At 34.7% G+C, this 22,467-nt stretch overlaps 1 protein-coding gene across 1 annotated transcript in view; it reads left to right on the top strand.

Moving 5' to 3' along the window:
- The first annotated feature begins 9,273 nt into the window (after positions 1–9,273).
- Positions 9,274–22,467, top strand: part of Syn1 (Syntrophin-like 1) — a 360,579-nt gene continuing 347,385 nt past the window's right edge. Inside the window, exons 1-2 of the mRNA XM_072520238.1 lie at positions 9,274–9,520; positions 10,253–10,441. Coding sequence (XP_072376339.1) covers positions 9,274–9,520; positions 10,253–10,441 — 436 coding nt within the window. The remainder of the gene's footprint in view (positions 9,521–10,252; positions 10,442–22,467) is intronic.

Genomic DNA, 22,467 nt, shown 5'->3' with positions numbered 1-22,467 from the left:
TCTATTTATACCCCTAAGACAGCTCCATGGATGCACAATCTTCCAATATTCAATACTGATTTATGCAGATTCGACAAAACAGAAACCCCAAACTTAATCCTTAGAAAATCCTTCCAAAACATCCTTAACTCAACACAATTTGATGAAATTTTATACACCGATGCGTCCAAGAATGAAGACTGTTGTGGCTCCGCTGTGTCCACACTGACGACGACAATAAGCTCTGTGCGATTGCCTAAAAGTTGTAGTATCTATACCGCAGAATTATATGGAATACTCCAAGCATTAAAGACTTCAATCCGTCCTACTTCAAATGAAAGCATAAAAATCGCCATTTGCACTGATTCTCTTTCCTCGATTTATTCAATAAGATGCATTTTCTCGAAAAACCCACTAGTCCAGGAAATCCACACTATCTGTAACCAACTATATTCTGCTAACATAAAAGTCATAATGATCTGGACTCCATCTCATGTTGGTATATTGGGAAACGAAAAAGCAGACCAAGCCGCTAAAGCAGCATGTTCTTCTGACATAGCCTTCCAAGAGGTCCAAATCCATACGGATCTTAAAATATTGGTAAAACAAAAAATCCTCAGCTCATGGGCGGACCTGTGGAGTAAAACAACAACTAAGCTGCATGAAGTTCAGCCCAACTTATCTCGCGTCAATATCTCCTTTATGAACAGGAAAGAAAAATCAGTTATTCACCGACTACGAATAGGGCATACACGTCTCACACATGGATACCTTATGGCATCAGAAAACCCTCCAGTATGCCACTACTGTAATAACGTCCTTTCCATGAAACACGTAATAGTGGACTGCTGCCAGTATGACTCTTCCAGAAACAAGCACAGCCTAAAAGGAAATCTAAAAGACATTCTCAGTGTTCCAAACCGTTTTGACAGTGTTCCTAGATTACCTATATAAAATATGTATAATGTTGTAAATTACTGTACCCGTGTCAATGACCATAAGCTGTCGAGACACGTTAATTTTAAATAAAAAAATTAAAAAAAAATGTTGAAAGACATTCGAGTTTTTTATTATAGTGTTTACCAGAATATCAAAAATTTTATTTTCTAATCAAACAAATTAGATTTTAAATAATTACCTTTATTTTATATCGATAGTTCACAAGAAAAAATTCGTGCGCGTGTGTCTTTCTTATTTTTGTTCTTATTTGTTTTAATGATTCTGCTTTCTAGTGGACCCAAATCTAAAAATATCAAAAATCGTGAAAATTGGTCAAGCTATACTAAATTAACACGATTTACGGCTTTGTTTTATACATAATATATAGTTCTCAAAAGCTAAAGACAAAAATGTACCGGCAAATTACAGGCTATGTTAAATATGAATAATTGTATGTGGAAGATATAAACTGGTTACTTATTTTATTTTAATTTGATTGATTGTTTAATAATTTATAAGATTTTAAATAATTGCAGTTTCATTTAAGAAAGCCACAGAGGAATAAAACTTGTGTAAACAATTACAGGGTTTTTTCAGAAATAAAGTTTTGTTTTTATATTTCTCATACTAAACCAATTATACATTATCATTTTTTGTTATCCTTACAATTTTAGTGTATTAAATTTTGACAATGGATTTTGTTTGATGTTTTGAGTAATACGTGTAAATATAATGACAAATACTGTTTATTTTAAGGATCACATTATGTCGCCCAACTCGTTGGCATAAGCATAGAATTGATATTTGTAAGTAATAACCATGATGAGTTTAGTTTTATTTTTTTATATGTACATCATCATTCTTATACTGGCTTTACAACTCTTTGTGGACCCTAGCCTCTTTAAGAATTTCTCGCCAGATCTCTCTATCCATCGCCTTCCTCTGCCAAGCACGTATTCCCATATTTATTATTTCTTTATCGATGTAATCAAGGAACCTTGTTCTGGGTATTTCTGTTCTTCTCTGACAAATGGGTATATCACGGAGCATTTTTATAGCTGGATCATTTTGTTCTGTCCGCCTTACAAGCCCTATCTACCTCAGATGTCCTATCTTAATACATTTTACGATAACTGGTTCCTGGGGTATATGGTAAAGTTCGAAGTTGTATCGTCTTTTTCACCCTCCATTATCATTCACTGCTCTATAGATTCGCCGTAGTACTTTCCTTTCGAAACATAAAAGACGGTTAACGGAACATTAGAAAAAATTAAAAATTCATAGTGCAACTCTCAAATATTATTTGTATGTTTTGATTGACAATATAAGAGGGATTTGTGTTTGTACAATAAAATCAATTTGGTTTAAAATATTCTGAAATCTTTGTTTTCTGTTGCTTTACACTTTCCAACGGCTAAATTTTTAATCGGTGTAAGTTCATGCAATCTACTTTATTGTTTCTTCCGGTCGAGAATACCACTCGATGAATTGTTGCATGTGCAATGAGCTTCTCTAGCTTCTTAACGCAAATCTTTGTCAGTTACAATATCATCATAGACACCGCCACCGTCAAATTCCAAGTCTGTGTCAGCTTCTGAATTTGTTTCGTCCGCCTCGAAAACTTTAGGCCACGAAAATAAAACAGTTGATTCAGCCATAACTTCGTTTGTTGCCGCATCACTCTCGTTTGTCACATTTTTATCTTTGGTTGATACAGACCATAATATATTCCATGCTCTTTTCAGCATTACGAAACATCAGCCCAAGCATCCCCAGCATCGTCGACTGCGTGTTTTAAATTGTATACTTTAGAGGTTTTTTGCAAAGAATATTCCTCTTCCGTAACAAGGTTTTGAATAAATTTGTTTCTGTATGGTCGTTTGAAAGTTTCAATGACCGATTGATCCATTGGTTGTATGAATGATGTTGTATTCGCAGGCAGAAAACAGCACGTGATATTTTCATCATCACTTCGCAGCATACCGGCTTTAGGATGGGCAGGTGCATTGTCCAAAATGTTTTTGATCGAGAGTATTGTCGAACGTCCAGTACAAAAACCTTTTTGAAATAATAGGGAGTTAGAAAAAGAGATTAACAAATTTTGGTTTGCAATACATACCTTTTTGAACCAGTCAGCGAATATTTCTTGGGAGATCCATGCACTATGTTGTGCGTAGTAGTCATCACTTGCATTTGAACACATCATTGCTGTGATTAGTTGCTTCTGCATTTTAAATCCGTGTGCATATTTTTGGGCAACAATTGGTCTGAACAAAGGAATAGCTTTGCTTCTTTTTTGAACGAATCACAAATACAGAGACGTGTTGAGTAATTCATTTGTGGCATTTTTCATTGTCTTACGATGTTTCATCCGACCATCCAATGATTACATTTGCGAAGTACACTTTTCAATTTATTTTCATTAAGTGTAGTAAATAGAGGGTCTTAAAAATATTAAGTCAGAGCATCAAAATATGAGAGAGTAATTGACGTGAAGAATATGTGAGGAAACCAAACTTTACGATAATCGTTTTCAATTTATTCAAGACGGGTCAAAAAAAGATGCAATTTTTATTATACAGCACTACATGGTGGGAGACTGCTAAAAAAGATACATGTAGGTGAAGAATATCATTATTTATATGACACAGACCAAAACGTATAGAGAAATGTAGAGACTCGACGTGGGGATAAATTCAAAGAAAATGATAATTATGACTAATATTAATTACTGCTATAGTCAGCTAAAATGAATGTGGTATTTTATCAAAACTCACCTGATTAAATCGAATTAAAACAAACAAATTCTTTGTTTTTCTCTCAGTACTATAACCACAAAATTCAAAAACCGATGATGACTGGTTACACGGTCTTTTGTGTGATATGAATCAATATTTATTTAAAGTACATAAAAAATATGTAAAACTAAATTCATCATGGTTATTATTTACATATAGCGATTCTGTGCTTATGTCAAAGAGCTGGGCAATGGGATGTGATGATTAAAATAAACATCGGTTTGTGTGAACGTATTTACACATATCGCTTAAATTATCAAACGAAATCTATTGTCAAAATTTAATGCGCTGAAATTGTATGAAAAACAAAAATAAATGAATAATGGGTTTAGTGTATATAAAATAAATACGTTGATCCTATATTTCTAAAAAATTTACCGTGAAATTATTTATACCTGTTTAAGTATACTCTGGCTTTCTCAAATAGTAAACTACATACTGAATCTACACGTGGAATTCTTTAACCAGTCACCTAATATAGAAGAAGAACAAGAAAACCTGAAAGACAAAATAAATGAGATAAGCAGAACAGACAAGAAGGAAGAGGAATCACCAACGATACTTGACATTAAAGACGCAGAACAAATCGACAGAAACAAATCACCCCGAATAGATAATCTCCCAGCTGAACTAAATAAAGAAGGTGGCTGTTGTTTTCTGCATATACGATGACCTTTAAATAATATATGAGGCCATCAGAAAGAAAGGAAAATATCTATGTTCCGTCTAGAACGCGCTGGTTACACAATTTCGCCTTGGTTATGTATATTACCATAAACAAAATAATAAGCAAGAGGACTGTATAACACTCTATTAAAAAACCAAAGAGTTCTAAGTGTTCATAAATATGCGCCTTCTACGATTTTTAAGGTAAACAGGCCGTGAATTGGAACGACATGGTTAATTCTAAAATTACATACAACGATATATTGATTCACCTAGGTAAGAAGCTTTCGTGAATTGGATTCTTGTACTCAAAATAAACAAGTATACAAAGATATAGGACAGTTAATATTTGATTTTACGTATAGTGCTTAACCTAATTTGGGCATTAACGCCCAAATTATTTTTTTTTGCATTTTTAGAGTAATTTTTTGTTTCGTAATATATTTTGAGGTACAAAATGATGTCCTATCAAAATTTTTGTTTTTTGTGTTCAAATTTTTGGAAAAACAACTGTCTCATTTGAGGACGCTGGGCTCAACTACTATAAAATTAAAGACAAAATTTAGTTTAACAAAATAAGTTTATTTAGTTGTTTTTCAAATTATTTTCATATTATACACTATGGAGATAAAAAATGTTTATATAAATCCTATATTTTTGTATGAAATTGTTCAAAACAAATTGATACACAAAGCGTTACATTACATTTTTGGCAATATGTTCGTGGTTTTGACGTACAGTCTCGATTTTGACATCTTCGTTGTTTTTCCCGTTTTGCTATAATGTGATTTTTACTATCATATCTAATGTCTTCACAGATATTGCTTCTTGATGTACTTGGAAGACTAAGTGGTCGACCTTTGCTTATTCTTACGCCATGACCACGTTTTAGATACGAAGTAGCTATTTGTCGTCTGTAGTCTTTGATGGATATATTTTTTTCTCCTTTATGTATCACATTATACAGCACACACCCATTTACTATAGCCATATCTATCATTCGTGTAAAAAGACACCAATACCATTTTTTTCCTCTGACAGATATATGGTGTTTTTCTAATATCCAGTCATGGTGATCCACGCCACCCATATGTTATAATTGGAAAAAGTGGATGGTTGGCTCACTTGTACTTTATTTTTTTCCTTCTTACTCCATCGTTGAACCTGATTGGTGGGAAAACCGTATCATAGTTAGTTCCAACAGAAACACAATTACTGTCGTTCCATTTGCATATTAGTATTTTGTTGTTTTTGTCAAAGCACCAGTCATACGCGCCTCGAGGTTCTTTTTGTAGGACGTTTGATTGTTTAGTAGGACACTTTGCAGTTCGGTTTTCTCTAATAGTTCCCGTAGCGCGATACCCTTTTTCTTTTAATTGGCAAAGGAGACTGTAACTTGTAAAAAAGTTATCAAAATATACAATATGTCTCTGTGGGTTTTCTACGATACTCAGCATGTTAGAAACAACTCTTGTACCTAAAGGCTCAGTTGATTCCTCTCCCGAAGCTTTTCCACAATAAAGAGCAAAATTGTAACAATAACCATTATCGCCACACAGCGCCCACAGTTTAAAACCAAATCAAATTGGTTTGGCCCTAATGAATTGTTTTAGTGAATTATGGCCGTAATACTTCACTATCATTTCATCGACTGATAGATGTTGGTGAAACACTCCCCATTGTTGGAACCGCGCATTTAGAAGATTTAGCAAAGGTCTAATTTTGAATGACTTATCATGTTTGTTATTGTCAGCTTCGGAATTATTTGCAAAATGGATTAGATGCTTTATTTCTAAATATGCATTACGACTTAATGCATTGTTTACAAGCGGTATTCCCAAGTCTTCTTGTTCAGACCAGTAGTCCCTCTCGCTGGGTAATTGGTGGTATCCAGTAAAAATTAGAAATCCAATAAAAATTTTAATTTCTTCAGCTGTTATTGAGTAACCATGTTTATTTTTTTGCTCTGTAGCATAGCGTTGTGTTTCTGTTAAGGTATGGTTGTAAACAACTTCATCAAAAAACATTTCAAAAATTTGTAGTGGAGTGTATTGACGTACCTGCCTCTTTACATTTTCATATACTTCATTTTCAATGTGTTCATATTGTGGATCCGATTTACTCCAGTTAGGTACAAACGATTTTTTGGATTCATATTTTTCCTTTTGGTTATTGGTACAAGTGGTAAGTCATCTTCATCATCAAGATTTTGATCATCTTCTTCCTCAATAAAAACTTCAGTCCCTCCGGGTATGTCTTCCACCTCAGCAACGCCTAATTCATCGTCATTGATTTCGTCCTCGTCTGTTAAATCATTGACTTCGGGGGGCAATGCAGCTATGTCAGCATCTATTTGTTCAGAATTTAAATAATCAATGGCCTCTTTAAGATTACGAAAATATCTTCGACTCGTCCTAAAATAGAAAAAAACAATTAGTTTATCGAAATACCCGTATAGACTTTTTACACAAAATATATGAATTAGCCCAGCGTCCTCATTTGAGGACACATAATAGTCTTATAATTTTTTTGACATTTTTTTTACTGGGCAGTCATTTTTGAATTTTTTTGTGTAAGTTGTGGATCTAACCTAATAAAAAATACAAATTTTTAGAACTCACCTTTGCAAGTAAAAAAGTTATGCACGTCGATGTAAGTATAGTTCAATAAACTTGAATATCGTACTTTTAACCTTGGGCCAGTATCTCGTCAAATAAAAATAAAGCGCCGACACATACACTTCTGTCTACGATAGGGCTTCTACTAAACCACTACGGTAAGCAATCACCAAATATTCACGCAGACAGTGTTTTATCCCCACCTAAACAAGCCATCGTCAAACGAGGACGCTGGGCGCTAACGGGTTAATACCTGAGAGCTGTTTAAAGGGCCTGTGACCCAATTGTTTGTAAGTCGCCCAAAGGCATGCCCGAAGGTATACACATCTATTATTGCCAACGGTGCGTACAAACTTTTATGTTATTCTAGTTTGTTATCGTATTTACAATCTAAATATTTTTAACAATTTATAATACCGTCATTAGGGTAATGATCATAAATGAATATCTGCGACTGTCAAAGCTAAAAAGTAAAAAATGTGAAATTTATCTACCATCGGTTCTTCCCAGAATTGCCAGTTTTATGTGAATTCTATTAAATGTTATGTAATTCTAATAGTTTAATGTCATATTGTGCAACTTTAATATTAAGTGTTGTTAGGAAATTAAAATATTTATATGTATATATATATATATATATATATATATATATATATATATATATATATATATATATATTAAATCGGATCGTCAAAAGAAACTTATTTTAACCCTTAACCGACGTTGTGGAGTTCCTCGGACTCCGCAGTTCAAACAACGCTTCATATTTTCCATACTATTGATCCAAACGAGTGGTGTCGATCAGTTGAGTAGAACTTATCGAATAGAACACATTAGAGTCCGAGGGACTCTACGACGTAGTTTGTGATAGTTTTTATTTAAATGGCGGTTTGAAAAAATTGTTGGGCGATGGCACGAAGAGGCTGATAGTGATTTTTCCGATCAAGATCGTGACGACACGCCAAACAGTAAACACGAAGAACCAATTTTGAGTGAGCATAGTTCTGAGAACGAATTATATGCTAGCGATACTAACAATTGTCAATCGAACGAAAGTCAGGAGTCAGATGAAGATTCAATAAATAAAGTGGACCCAAACAGACGATAATTTTATGGAAATAGGTACAAATGGGCATTAGTTGAACCTACTCGCAATGTTAGAACATCTGCTTCTAATTTATTGAGATTGCCTACTATCAAAAGATCTTTAACATAGATGGAAGCAGTGGTGGCGTGGCTTTAAATTTTTTCTAGAGATGTCGTTGACTTTATTGTATATTACACAAATGTCAAACTGAGGGAATATCGCAACAAGGACCGAAATCACAACTGCACAGAATTTAGAGATACCAATAATACAGAGATCATCGGATTTTTGAGCCTTCTGTTATTGACATCAGTCTTCAAGTCTAACCATGAAGACGTGAACGCACTGTTTGCTACTAATAGTGTAGGGGGAGCAATATTTAGAATGGCATTCTCAGCACGTAGATTTGCTGTACTGCTAATACGCCTACGATTTGATACACGAGAAGAAAGAGCGAATCGAGCTAAAACTCATTCAGCTTTCGCAATTTCCCACATTTTAAAGATATTCAACCAAAATTCTTATGTACTAGCTGCTAATACTACAGTCGATAAAATGCTAGTTGGTTTTCGAGGGCGCTGTAGGTTTAAAATATATATACCTAGTAAACCTGAAAAGTATGGAATAAAGATTTATTGTTTAGCAGATGCTCGCACCCATTATGTATACAACACTTATATATATTCTGGAAAAGGATCTGATGCATTAGAGGATTTGACTGCAGAAGAAAAAAACTCTTTATTTCCTTCCAAGCGGTGGTTCGCCTTTGCAAGCCGATCTTTGGCAGTAATAAAAATGTTACAGACGACAACTGTAATCAGTGGAACTTCTAGATATTTTATTAAATAACAATTTAACATATGTTGGTACTATAAAAAGAAATAAGAGAGAAATTCCTAAAGAGTTCCTACCATCTAGATCAAGATCTGTAAACTCAACTTTATACGGAGTTACAAAAACTAAAACTATAATCTCTCGAGTGCTAAAGAAAAATAGGGATGTGCTTTTAATATCCTCGTTGCATCACACGAAAGAAGATGATATCAAAACTGGGCTACCGGAAATAAATGCCTTTTATAACAATACAAAAGCAGGCGTAGATTCAGTAGACGAAAAATGCACAAAATACTCGTGCAGTTGAAGAACCAGGCGCTGGCCGATGGCAATATTTTTTCGAATAATCGATATGAGTGCATTAAATGCATATATTATTCACCAGGCTTGTGCCAACAGAACAGAATATACAAGATTAGAGTTTCTGAAGATATTGGCACAGCAACTATATGAATCACTTATTCGAGAACGAGAAACTAACCAACGTCTTCCAATAGAACTAAAACTCAGCATTCAAAAGGTGCTAAGAATAAATCCAACCGAAAATGACGATCATACAGATACCTTACCTAGGAACGCTAGGAAGTACTGCTATTTATGTAACCCAAAATTAAAAAGGAAGACAAGTTTTCTGTGTATACAATGTAAACAACCGATCTGCTTGCAATGTAGCAAAAAAATGTATAGTGAATATGTAAGTAAGCGTGAAGAAATGTGATCAACTGGCCAATTTTCAGGACTTGCACATTTATTTTTAGAGTAACTTTTTGTATGACAAATATTATTTTAGTATTCAATATAGTTTTAAAAACGTGTTTTTGAAAAAAAAAATGTTTATATAAAATAATTTGTTTTTTTATCGACGCAAACGCTGATAGCAGATTTTTCGGTTCATGCAATTTTTATTTTCCTATAAGTTGGTATTATTTTGTATTGTTCAACTTTTTATAATAAATATGCTGTCTTAATGTCTTTTTAACTTTCAATATCTTTAACATAACATTCAGAATACAAATTGTCAGATTGACAACATGGAGTCCCAAGGACTCTACCACGTCGTTTGTGTAAAATTAATTCACCACGTTGGTTAAGAGTTACAGTAAAATATTGACTTATTTCCAGGAAAAATAGTATGTATTAGGGTGTCTCAAGAAAATAGATTCAGACCAACCTAACTTTATTTTGGAAACGACGAAACGAGTTCACAAAAAAACTTTAATTTGCAATTTAAAAATATGTAAAAAAAACTAAATTAAACGACATTCTTATTACCTTGCTCTTACTAACATAAAGTGATAAAAAAAACTTCAAAGCGAATTTTATATTTTCAGTTAAATACCTCCGGGAAGTGACTCCCTACTTCAGGAAAGCCAGTATCATATCAGAAGTGGGATGGGAACTGCAGAGAGGTTTCCTTTCAGGAGCGCCCCCTGTAGTGCGATCGCCTCAAAGGGCTGACACCAGATACCTGCCCCTTCAATTATGCCATCTGGCTAGGAACTTTAGATATCCCGATCCAGGTTAGTGCTATTTATTTTATCAATGGTATCCAACTACCCATAGAATTTTTTTTTCGAATTTTAACGCATATTAATTTTATTAATACTACACGATTTAAAAAATAATAAATTATTTTTTAGAAATTAGACTATATAACTAAAAATAATGGATGTTTTTTTAGAGATATAGAATTTTGATTTGGAATAACACAGACGATTTTTTAACTAACGGACCAACTCGACATCGAGTTTTTTAAATGAAATTTTTATTTTGTGAGAAAAATATACAATATATATAATGACCGGAAGTAAAAATATTTTTATCAATAACTCAAAAACTATAAATGATAATGAACTGAACGTGAACTTACATTTTTGAACTCTACGTTGAATTCTCTAATTGATTTGACTAATAAAAACGAAACCGGAAGTCGACCTCAAAACCGGAATGCAATTTTTAGTTCATCAAATGTCGACATGGATATCATTTAGCAGTTAATTTTGCATGCTGATCACGAATCCGGTGTCAGATTTGCTCTATCTTGACGTTTTATGCGCGTTTCGGGTCACTTCCGGTGTCGGATCGCAACCGGAAGTACATATTTAGATTCGTCTCGACGAGACCTTTCGATCCATATATACATTGTGGGGTCCAACTTAAAGTAAATTTTAACTTCCGGTCATCTCAAAACCGGAAGTGAATTTTTGTACCAAAAGTATATCTTGACAATCTCATACGTAATACTAATAATATTCCAAAAAAATATTTTAATTATCTAATATGGTTTTTGAGTAAAGTGGTGGGCAAGAAAAGGGCTTAGCGTTTTAGTATATAAGATTTTTGGAATATGACCGCCACAGCTGGCTCTGACGTAGTCTAATCTAGAGGTCCAGTTTTCGATGACTTTTTCCAACATTTCTGGCTATACATCGGCACTAACGCGGCTAATATTATTCTCCAAAGGGTCAATAGTTTTAGGCTTATCGGCATAGAATAGCGACTTCACATATCCCCACAGAAAATAGTCTGGCGGTGTTAAATCGCACGTTCTTAAAGGCCAATTCAAGGGTCCGAAACATGAAAATTTGCGGTTACCAAACGTTTTTTCAATAAATCAATTGTGGCACTAGCTCTGTGATATGTTGCGCCGTTTTTTTGAAACCTCATCTTCTGCACATAATAATTGGTCAAATAAGGAATAAAAATGTCAGTAATCATGGCCCTATAGCGGCCATCATTCACTGAACGTTCTGACCAGCATAGTTTTTGAAGAAGTATGGACCAATGATTCCATCAGCCCACAAAGCACACCAAACAGTCAGTTTTTCTGGATGTAATGATATCTTGACGTACACTTGAGGATTATCTTCACTCCAAATGTGGTAGTTTTGTTTGTTAACATAGCCATTCAACCAAAAGTGACCTTCATCGCTAAACAAAATTCGCTTATGAAAGTCAGGATCAACAGCAGTCTCGTTTAGGATCCTTTCACCGAATCTATGCCTTGCTAGGTGATCGTGTAGCTATAATTCTTACACAAGTTGGATTTTGTAAGCACGAAAACCAAGATCTTTCCGTAAAATCTTCCATAAAGTAGATAGACACATATCCAACTGCTGTGCACGATGGCGGATAGAGTGATTTGGGTCTTCCTCTTTGGGTGATTTGTAGTAAACGTGGTGCGAAAACGTTCCATGGTTAATTGAATTAATTGCTCCGATGGACGATTATGTTGTCCATAAAATAGACGTAGTGCGCGATACGTATTTCGAACTAAACCATGATTTTCAAAATAAATTTACACAATTTGAAAGCGTTGTTTATGTCTCAGTCTATTCATGCTAAAATTTTAAACCAAACTAAACATAAATCACTTGTTATCCGTCAAAAGGGTCGCCAGTTAAAAACCTGTTGCCAACTTACACTTCTAAAACTCTAAAAATAAGTCGTCAATTTGATCTCTAAAAACGAAGATAAACAAGCTGAATTTGACTGAGAATGTCAATTTTGGAACCTAGAAAAATCCTCCTCGCGGGAAGGGGACATAAAACACCTATTTACTAAGAAATTTTATGCCGTAGAGATTTTGAATGTCAGTTACGCGTGCGAAATAAATTTTTTAAGTAAACTTTGTATCAACTCGACGGTAAAAATTCGATATCTTGTGATTAGAGTATTCTATCGACACCAGTCACAATGCGATTTGAATGTTAAGAATGCAGCTGAATGAAGTCAGTTTATATAAAGCTGTTAAATAAATAAACGTTGCGAAATTCTTGCCATTTTTTACGATTGGATTTCGAGTTGATTTTCTTCACTGTTTCTGGATATTGTTCTGAAGCTATTTTCTTGTGGTATGTTAAAGTAATTACTATTTATATTGTTGAGTTGCGTTCCTGGGACGACTTTACTTGTAAGATTACATTGATTACATGAAATCAACTTTAACTTGAGAATATCCGTCAGAAAAAATCATAGCATGTAATTCGTCTTGAAAAAGACAAACACATGCCATGATGACAGTAAAAATCTCCTGTTAGTGATTCTATTTTTAAGTTTTTGGTACCTCTTTTTGGTCCAGGCAGCTGTTTGACAATTTTTTTCTTGGTAACTCTCATCCTTGTATTCCAACCAACTCACGTCTATATTCCGGAGAATGGTCTTCTCCTGGTACCCAATTCAGCTTCGTCTAGTTCTTGGTCTAATTCTTTTCCACTTCTTTCTTTCACCACTTCTTGTTCATCTGTGTTTTCCTTGTTAACACTTTTCTCAGCTTCACTATCTTTACCTTGGTATTCTTCCATTAGACTCTTTAGAATCATTTATTTTTTCTCGTAATTCATTTTTCTGAAAAAATTAATAATTATTGATTTCTGTTTAGTATACCTTGTATGCAACAAATGTATCAATCAAAATCAAGGTATACGTTATCACTTGTAGCCATGCCTCGATTCTAATGATGAATTGATCAATGCAATAGGCTAGAAAACGTTTCAGGGTGTGAGAAACAAATTAAGGCGAGTCATACACGAAGATATAAAAGAATTAAAAATTCCTTTATAAAAGGTATAATACAAAAAACCCTATCGGGCTACATCACAGAACGTCTTTGGAATTAATATTCCATCATCAGTGCTATCTGGATGTACATGTTTTAAGCCACTAAATACATGGGTAAAAACACTTTAAATGTTGTTAAAATAACTCAGTTGCATTATTTAACTTTATAAACTAAGATCTTTAAGTTACAACAGGAATAGATAACATGGCAACGTAAGACTCCACTGGAGGTAACTAGTCCTGAGACGAAGTGTTAATACGAGAACTTGTTGATAGCATTGTTTTGCATTAATGCGTTCAAACTATTCACTCAAGTTCTTAAGTTACGACATTCTTCGTCTACCCATATTTCGCTTTCCTCGAATTTTGCCTTGCATAATAAGCTGCAATAATGAGTATCTTTGCCCTCTCACAACATAGCCTAAGCACTAAGTTTTCTTCTTTTGATAGTCAATATTATTTCAGCTTCATTTCCTATTATTCTAGTAACTTCTGCGTGTGACATATGAGTGTATGATATTTGTAGGATTCTTCTGTAAGACCCTATATTCAAAGGCGGCCAACTTATTTAGATGCAATTGTTTTAATGTCCATACTTTCAAGCCATAAAGAAGAGTAGTGAATACGTAATACCGAAGAATTCTTAGGCGTAGACCTTACTTATATCCCGACAGCAAAGAATTTTTTTAAGTTTAACGAATGATGCACGTGCTATTTCAATACGTGTCTTAATTTCTTTGTTTGGCCTACATTTAATGTTATCCATATTCCTAAGTATTTGTAGGTATCCACACTCTCAGTTACAGTATCCTCAACAATCAATTGGAAATTTGCATCTGCCGATTTAGTCATGATCATGCATTTAGTTGTTTTTATGCATTGTTGTTATCCTTCATTATTACTGTGTCTTCTGCAAAACGCTATACCTTCTATTGAATCTGAGAGCGCTTCTTTAAATACCGCTTCACTGTAGATGGTAAAGAGTAGTGGTGACAGCACGCAACCCTGGGAGAGTTCTCTCTGCATTTTGAAATCTCGGGTGTTCTTGTTGTCAACTCTTATCTAAGCAGTTTAATTCCAATATATATTAGATATAATTTTCATATCACGACTGTCAAAATTTTTGCTTTTTAATATTTCTACAAGCTTTTTATGTTGAACCTTATCCTTTGCCATATCAAAATCTACAAAACATAAGTACAGGTCCTGATTCATATCCACGCATCTCTGGACCAGCACATTTAAGCCGAACAAAATATCTCTTGTGTCCATACCATTTCTAAAGCCAAAGTGTGTGTCACTAATTTTATATTCAAAAGCTTTAACAATTCTGCTGTATATTATTTTTAAAAATGTGTAAAATACTGGTTTAATTTAAATAAAAATATACGCGAAATAATTAACAAAGTAAAATTAGATCCTAGCTAATGTGTACAATAAAAAATAAAACGTCAATACTGGCGACGACGCCATCGACGGCACTATAACCCACTGTTTAATACCTGTGAAAAATAAAATGCAACAATTAATGTCATAAAATCTAAACAGTAATTACGGTGTGTTAATACACATTCGGCAAAGATGGGAAAGGCATGTCACATAGGCCTTCTATATTCTCTAGCGCGCGTCTATGAAGGAGGAACTTTTGATGGAAGTGCGTATGTATGAAACGCTCACGGGATGGAGGCGATGTACATCGTTACACCCCTTTTCTTTGAAAAAAAAATTTAGTTTACATAATTGTTGTAGCTTGGAGCCTACAACGGCATGATCTCATCAACGTTATGGTCTTTATCAGTTAGGCGATAGTCTACTTTGTTAACTGGTCTTGGATGACTGTAAAAAAGATGCTTCCTTCTGTAGATCTTGGACATGGTCCCACCAAATTGGATAGTCACATTTTTCTGCTGGCTGTATCTGCGATGGTTTACACTAGTAGTAAGAAGGCGTTTACTTCTAGGTTTTAACATAACGTGCTATTTGAACATAGCCAGACAATAATTTGTGCGCTGTTCAGCAAACAGTTGTCGCAATTCTTAACTGGCCTGCTGCTATTTCGTTCCTATTCGGTTTGCTTTCTATTCGGGTCTTGTTCGGTTTAAATTCGGGTTAGGTTTTTTTTCGGTTCATCTTCGGAGTCGATTCCTATTCGAATCTTATTCGGGTTAGTTTCTTTTCGGTTCTTTTTAGCATTCGATTTCTATTCGGAACTTGCTAGGCCTCCGCGATATTAAAAAAAATCGCTAAGTCTTAATTTTAAATCTTTGACGGTTCCTTTGTTATCCAAGCCGACATTTTTGGCCTCGTGCTGTAATTCCTCTTTGGAAAGGCGGTATATCCATGACTTACGTGTCGTGGTACCTGCTACGGAGTCTATGTCTGTCGTTACTGGACGGAGCGACATATCTATTTTTGTTTGCGCGCCAATTTGTACCTAATGCTTTACTTCTGCTCGGGTGCCAATTTGTGCCGAGTAGCCCTTTTAGACAACAGACTTAATAAAACACAGGTTTAATTTAAATAAAAATATATTTAAAATATATAACACTGTTTAGTACCTGCAAAAAATAAAATACAATTAGTCTCATAAAATCTAAACGGTAATCACGGTGTGTTAATACACACTCGGCGAAGACGGAAAAGACCGTGCCAAAGGAATAGTGATAGAACGGGCCAATCAACACTCGGTCCGGCGAGAAGCGGATGGCTTATTAGTACGGCAGCTTCCAAAGATTTAATTGTGGAAAGTACATGTTTTAATCATAAAAATATCCATAAAGCAACTTGGATATCACCAAATGGACACACCACATATCGAATTGAACATGTTATAATTACCAGAAGGCACTTTACAAACCTAATAGACGTCAGAAGTTACAGAGGTGCAAATATTGACTCAGATCACTTCATGGGTAGGGGCCAAGTTACGACAAAGAATTTCCAATGCCAAGAAGGAAAAGGGGCACTTGACAAGTAAAATATAATTTACATATGCTAAAAAATGAAAATAAAGAGAAACAGTTCCAGTCACATATAAAAGAAACCCTAGAACACACCTGAGCAGTCGACCAGTCAAGCACGGAAATGTGGAACAACTACAAGGAGGCTCTGAAATTAGTAGCCGAAAGCACATTGGGAATATCCCTAACCCAAGAAAGAAACGACTTGTTCGACCAAGACTGCAAAAAAATAACAGATGAGAAGAACGAGGCATTTAGGACCATGTAAAAACGGAAAACTAGGACAACAATAGATAGATACAAAAACTTAAGGAGAGAGGAGAAACGCATATTCCGAAAAAAGAAACGAGACTCGGAAAATGGCATATTAGAACGGCTCGAAAGCCATATGAGTCACGGAGAAACAAGAAAGTTCTATCATCAAATAAATATTATTAGAAAAGAATTAAAACCGAGAATCAACTATTGTAATGATAAGGAAGGTACTTAAGGAAGGAACTTACCAAAAAAGAGGATATCATATTACGATGGGTAGAGCACTTTCAAGGGTTGCTGGAAGGGGAATCTACTAACAATATAGAGCTAGAATACTGAAATGAGGAAGTCGTGGAACCTCCCTCGGTAGATGAAGTGAAAATATCTATAGAATACTAAGGAACCACAAATCCCCAGGTAGCAGTTATTTAAGCACGGTGGAGAGCAGCTCACCAAGGTGATGCGAGAAATTGTTGGTAAAATTTGGTCTGAGGAGCAAATGCCTGAAGAATGGAGCTTAGGCTTAATTTGCCCGTTACACAACAAGGGAAACCAACTGGAATGCAATAATTACCGCGGAATAACTCTCCTAAATATAGCATACAAGATATTGTCAAACATTTTGCACGAGCGATTGAAGCCTTATACCGAAACGTTTCTAAGAGAATATCAGGCAGGATTCAGGCGTGGACGTTCAACCATTAACCAGATCTTTACACTACGACAGATCCTCGAAAAAGCGCAAGAGTTGTACATAGATATGTATCATACCTTTGTCGATTTTAAAGCGGCATATGACAGTGTCTTAAGACCAAGTCTTTACAACGTTATGAATGAGTAAGGAATTCCAAAAAAACTCATATGTTTGATAAAAATGACAATGGCGAAGATGCTATCAGCAGTTAAAATTAAAAACGACTCGTCAACCCCATTTGAAATACATAATAGGTTAAGGCAGGGAGATGCGCTGAGATAAGCAGTCAAAGAGTTCATATATCTAGGGACATCGGTTAACCCCAATAATAACACATCTCAGGAAATAAAGAGGCGAATAATAATTGCAAACAGGTGTTATCATAGTATATCAAAGTAGTTAGCTAACAAACGTCTGTCTCAAAAAACTCGTATAAGGCTGTATAGAACACTGATAGTCCCCGTTCTTACATATGGATCAGAGGCATGGACGCTAACTAAAACAGATGAATCCGCTCTATCGATTTTTGAAAGAAAGGTGCTACGCAGGATATTCGGAGCGGTCTGTGAGAACGGAATATGGAGGCGTAGATAAAACTTTGAACTGCAGAATATCTACAAGCATACGTTTGGTGGTAAAGATATTACCACTATAATTATACGAAACCGCCTGCAGTGGGCAGGACATGTAGCCCGGGCCCCTGAATCGAACATGATAAAAAAGATTCTAACAGCCCAACCCGTGGAAATTAAAAGACGGGGTAGACCAAAGCTGAGGTGGATGGACGGGGTAACACAAGATGCCGAGAAGATCGGAGTCGGCAACTGGAAAATGCAAGCAAGGGACAGAACAGGATGGCGCAGAAAACTTGAGAAGATCGAGGCCCTCTAAGGGCTGTAGCACCAAGATGACGATGATGATGTGGATATTGACTTTTATGTTAAAAATGTCCATTAAATTAGTGAACATCTTAACTATGTTTCATTATTTCATCATAGAGAAAGCATATTACACCGAAATTAAGATGAGTTCATTGCTGAGTAATCAGGCACTATAACGATATTTCGCTTTTTTAAATCCAATTACAATTAATAAAAGAAAAAAGACTTTGTGGTCCTTAGACATTTTTTATGTGTATATTAAAAATAGATTTGAACTTAAATATTTTAGGAATAAAACTTCGCTACAAAATACTGCAGATGCATCGTATAAAACCAAGTAGACATTTTTACATATTTTTAATATTATTTTTTTCGCTGCATAATAGACTTATATTTTTACTTTCAGTTCAGTTTATTACGAATCATAAATCACTTTATTTTGTTTTTATATCTGTCGTATTTTTTGATATTAATCTTTACATTACATAATTAAATTTCCTATAATTTATTTTCGTAAACATGTTGTAAACGGACTCGGTAAAAGAAATAAACGAGATGACAGACTACTTCAATTCTGCCAGGAGAATAACATGATTGCATCTAATACATTCTTCAACTTACCAAAGAGAAGACTTTATACGTGGAAATCACCCAAGGACAATGGCGAAAGAATAATTCAAAACCAGATTGATTTTTTACTGATAAACGAACGATACAGAAACTCCTTAAAATCCGTTAAAGCTTACCCAGGCGCAGATGTCTTTTCAGACCATAACCCTCTAATAGCGCAAATGAGTATTAAACTAAAAAGATTGGAGCAGAAAAGAAGAGCAAATCAGATAGACGTCAGTCGTTTATGTAACCTGGAGGTAAAGGAGAAACTGCAAAAATGTATTAATAATAATTTCAAAATACTTCATGAAAAAGAAACATCTCAGCCAACGAACAACATAGATAAAAAATGGCAAAACGTAAAAATGGCGATAACAGGTCATATGAAGAAAATTCTGACTAAAGAAAAACCAAAAATAAAGCAAAGGTGGATGACTGATAAGATCCTTCTTCTCATGGACAAACGGAGAATAATGAAAGGAAAAAACGAACAAAGGTATAAACAAATACAGAAAGAAATCAAAATAGAAATCAGAATAGCAAAAGAAGATTTTTATAAAAGAAAATGTGAAGAAATAGAGCAATTGCAGGCAAAACATGATATTTTTAATGTACATAAAAAAGTGAAAGAACTTTTTTTTGCAGAACTTTGCAGATGATAGACAACAATCTGAGCTAAGTAACATACAAGGAGACGAAGGTCCAGAAATAACGGAAGAAGAAGTAATGTACGCACTAAAAAGAATGAAAAATGGTAAAGCCCCAGGTCCAGATGAAATACCAACGGAAATCCTTAAACTAATAGAAAAAGACTCGATTCACATTTTGGTTAAACTTTTCAATAGCATTTATACATCAGGAAAAATACCACAAGAATGGCTTTTATCCACCTTTGTTACTATACCAAAAAAGATAAATGCCAAACAATGCAGTGATTACCGTACAATCAGTCTGATGAGCCATGTACTGAAAATATTTCTGAAAATTATACACTCTAGAGTACACAGAAAACTGGAAATGGACATCAATAATACCCAGTTTGGATTCCGAAATGGACTTGGAACAAGAGAGGCGTTGTTTGCACTGAACGTTATGTCTCAAAGATGTCTTGACATAAATCAAGATGTATTCATGTGTTTCATAGATTACAACAAGGCCTTTGATAAAGTGCGGCATGATCACCTAATCAGACTCCTGACAGAAAAGAATTTAGATAAACGAGACATCCGACTAATAGCAAATATGTACTACAATCAGAAAGCACTAGTGAGAGTAGAGAATAATACCACTGAAGAAATCGAAATAAAGCGTGGTGTGAGACAAGGGTGTATACTGTCACCAACCCTGTTTAATCTCTATTCCGAAGACGTAATGAATAGAACACTCTCTGAGCAATCCGTAGGTATTAAAATAAATGGTGTTAGATTAAACAATCTGAGATTTGCCGACGACACCGTTCTGATCGCAGAAACACTTGAAGAGCTACAGACATTGGTGAATAAGATAGCAGACTGCAGCGAAGAATATGGACTATCTTTGAACATAAGGAAAACTAAATTTATGGTAATATCGAAATCAACACAAAATGTCCAAAATTTATATTTACACAATGAAATTATCGATCGAGTTAGCAAATACAAATATTTAGGTACTTTTATAAATGAAGACAACGATAGCTCAGCAGAAATCAAAATAAGAATAGAAAAAGCCAGATCCATATTCACTAAAATGAAGAGAGTGTTCTGCGGAAGAGATTTGAGCCTTGAAATGAAACTTCGCCTGATGAGATGTTACGTACTTTCTGTGCTGTTCTACGGAATGGAGTCATGGACGTTGAAAAAGATTGATACCAAAAAATTAGAGGCATTTGAACTGTGGATGTATCGCAGAATCCTGAGAATATAATGGACCGAGAGAGTCACAAATGTCGAGGTCTTGAGAAGAATGAATAAAGAAAAGGAAGTCATATTTACGATCAAAAAACGAAAACTGCAATACTTGGGACACATTACAAGAGGCGAAAGATATGAACTGCTTCGAATAATTATGCAAGGGAAAATAGCAGGAAAAAGGTCCATAGGAAGAAGACGAAACTCCTGGCTAAAGAATCTACGGGAATGGTATAGCTGTAGCAGCAACGAATTGTTTCGGTCAGCAGTTTCGAAAATACGTATAGCCCTGATGATCGCCAACCTTCGGAACGAAGATGGCACTTGAAGAAGATAATTTATTTTCGTAAACATGTTGGATCTCTTTCTAATGCTATGAAGCTATGATTTTCGTAACTAATCTATTGTAGTCTCTTGGGTTTGTATTGTTGTTTATATATGTATTGGGGGAACTATTTGAAAAGTGATAACAATATGTACATTTCAACAGAAATTAATATAAACATGGTTGACATTATTCTGATTAACTTTGTTTGCTATAGTAGTATTTGCTTTTATAATAAGGTTTGTGTGCTGCCAATTGCGAATATATATATTATAGCGGTAAACTATACGCGCTTGTTTAAACCAAATCTCAAACTCAGCTGATTTAATCGTATAGTTTTGTTAATTGTTTCCTATTTGCAAGCCGACATATCAAGTTGGGCATATTGTGTCAACTAATAATATTTAAAAACAGTATGATATTGAAAATGATATAAAAACAGTATGATATTGAAAAAAAAAATAGAGAGAATAATTTCACAAAGTTTTAATTAAAAAGGTTTATTTTAAAAGCAGTATTTAATACTGAGTAAAAGGCGTTATGTATCAAGAGTGAGATCAGTGTGAAAGTAGATGTCAGTATTTAATTACAACGACAGTGACAGGATTTCACGTTTCTTTTAGTTTGTTCATTTGGTCACCGTCTTTTAAAGTGTCTCTTGTAAATGAGTTTACCTTTACGTACAAACGAGCAGTAATCTGCAAGTATAGCTTTGTTTCAACAACTTTACTAACATTTTGATCTTCTTCTACTCTCGGTTATAAATCGATTGTACTGGCTTATTGGCTTATTTGCCATCTTCCATTTCTCTTATGATACCCATACCAGAATTATGAAACCCTGTAGCAGCTTGCACATATCTATTGGTTGGGTACTATATTTTTTTGGAGTTACTTAGCCTCGATAGTACTAAGCTAATTCCTGCTAGTTTTCCGCAGAAGTATTTTGTAGCTGTCTTCTAGCAAGTTCATCAGCACTTTCATTGCTTGGTAATCCTGGGTGACTTGAACTTCATACCAGTGTGACTGGCGAAACATAATCGCCAGTCTGTCGAGCTCATCTAGCGCATGTATAAACTGTCTTGTTCAGATCCTCTGAACAGAGTGTAGATGTAAACTCTCTCTTGGAGTTTCACGTCTGCCTGTTCACACCACTAAAAAGTCAACGAACAACTTAAGATTCCTGAAGGTGTTTAACTAATTCACAATATACATCAAAGAAACATATTACGTTTAGATCTGTACGAAGCTTTAGGGATTATTATGAAGGACAGTCCTAACTGTGTCGACAGACAGAATTTGCTTAACCGTAACTTTTCTCATCCATCCACAGTTGTTTTCGTTATCTCCATACTTTTCTTAATTTTACTT

Source organism: Diabrotica undecimpunctata, chromosome 1 (genome assembly GCF_040954645.1).
Source record: "Diabrotica undecimpunctata isolate CICGRU chromosome 1, icDiaUnde3, whole genome shotgun sequence".
In the NCBI taxonomy this organism is placed as follows: domain Eukaryota; kingdom Metazoa; phylum Arthropoda; class Insecta; order Coleoptera; family Chrysomelidae; genus Diabrotica; species Diabrotica undecimpunctata.
The sequence above is the reverse complement of the archived record's forward strand: the minus strand, read 5'-3'. Positions and strand labels throughout refer to the sequence as shown.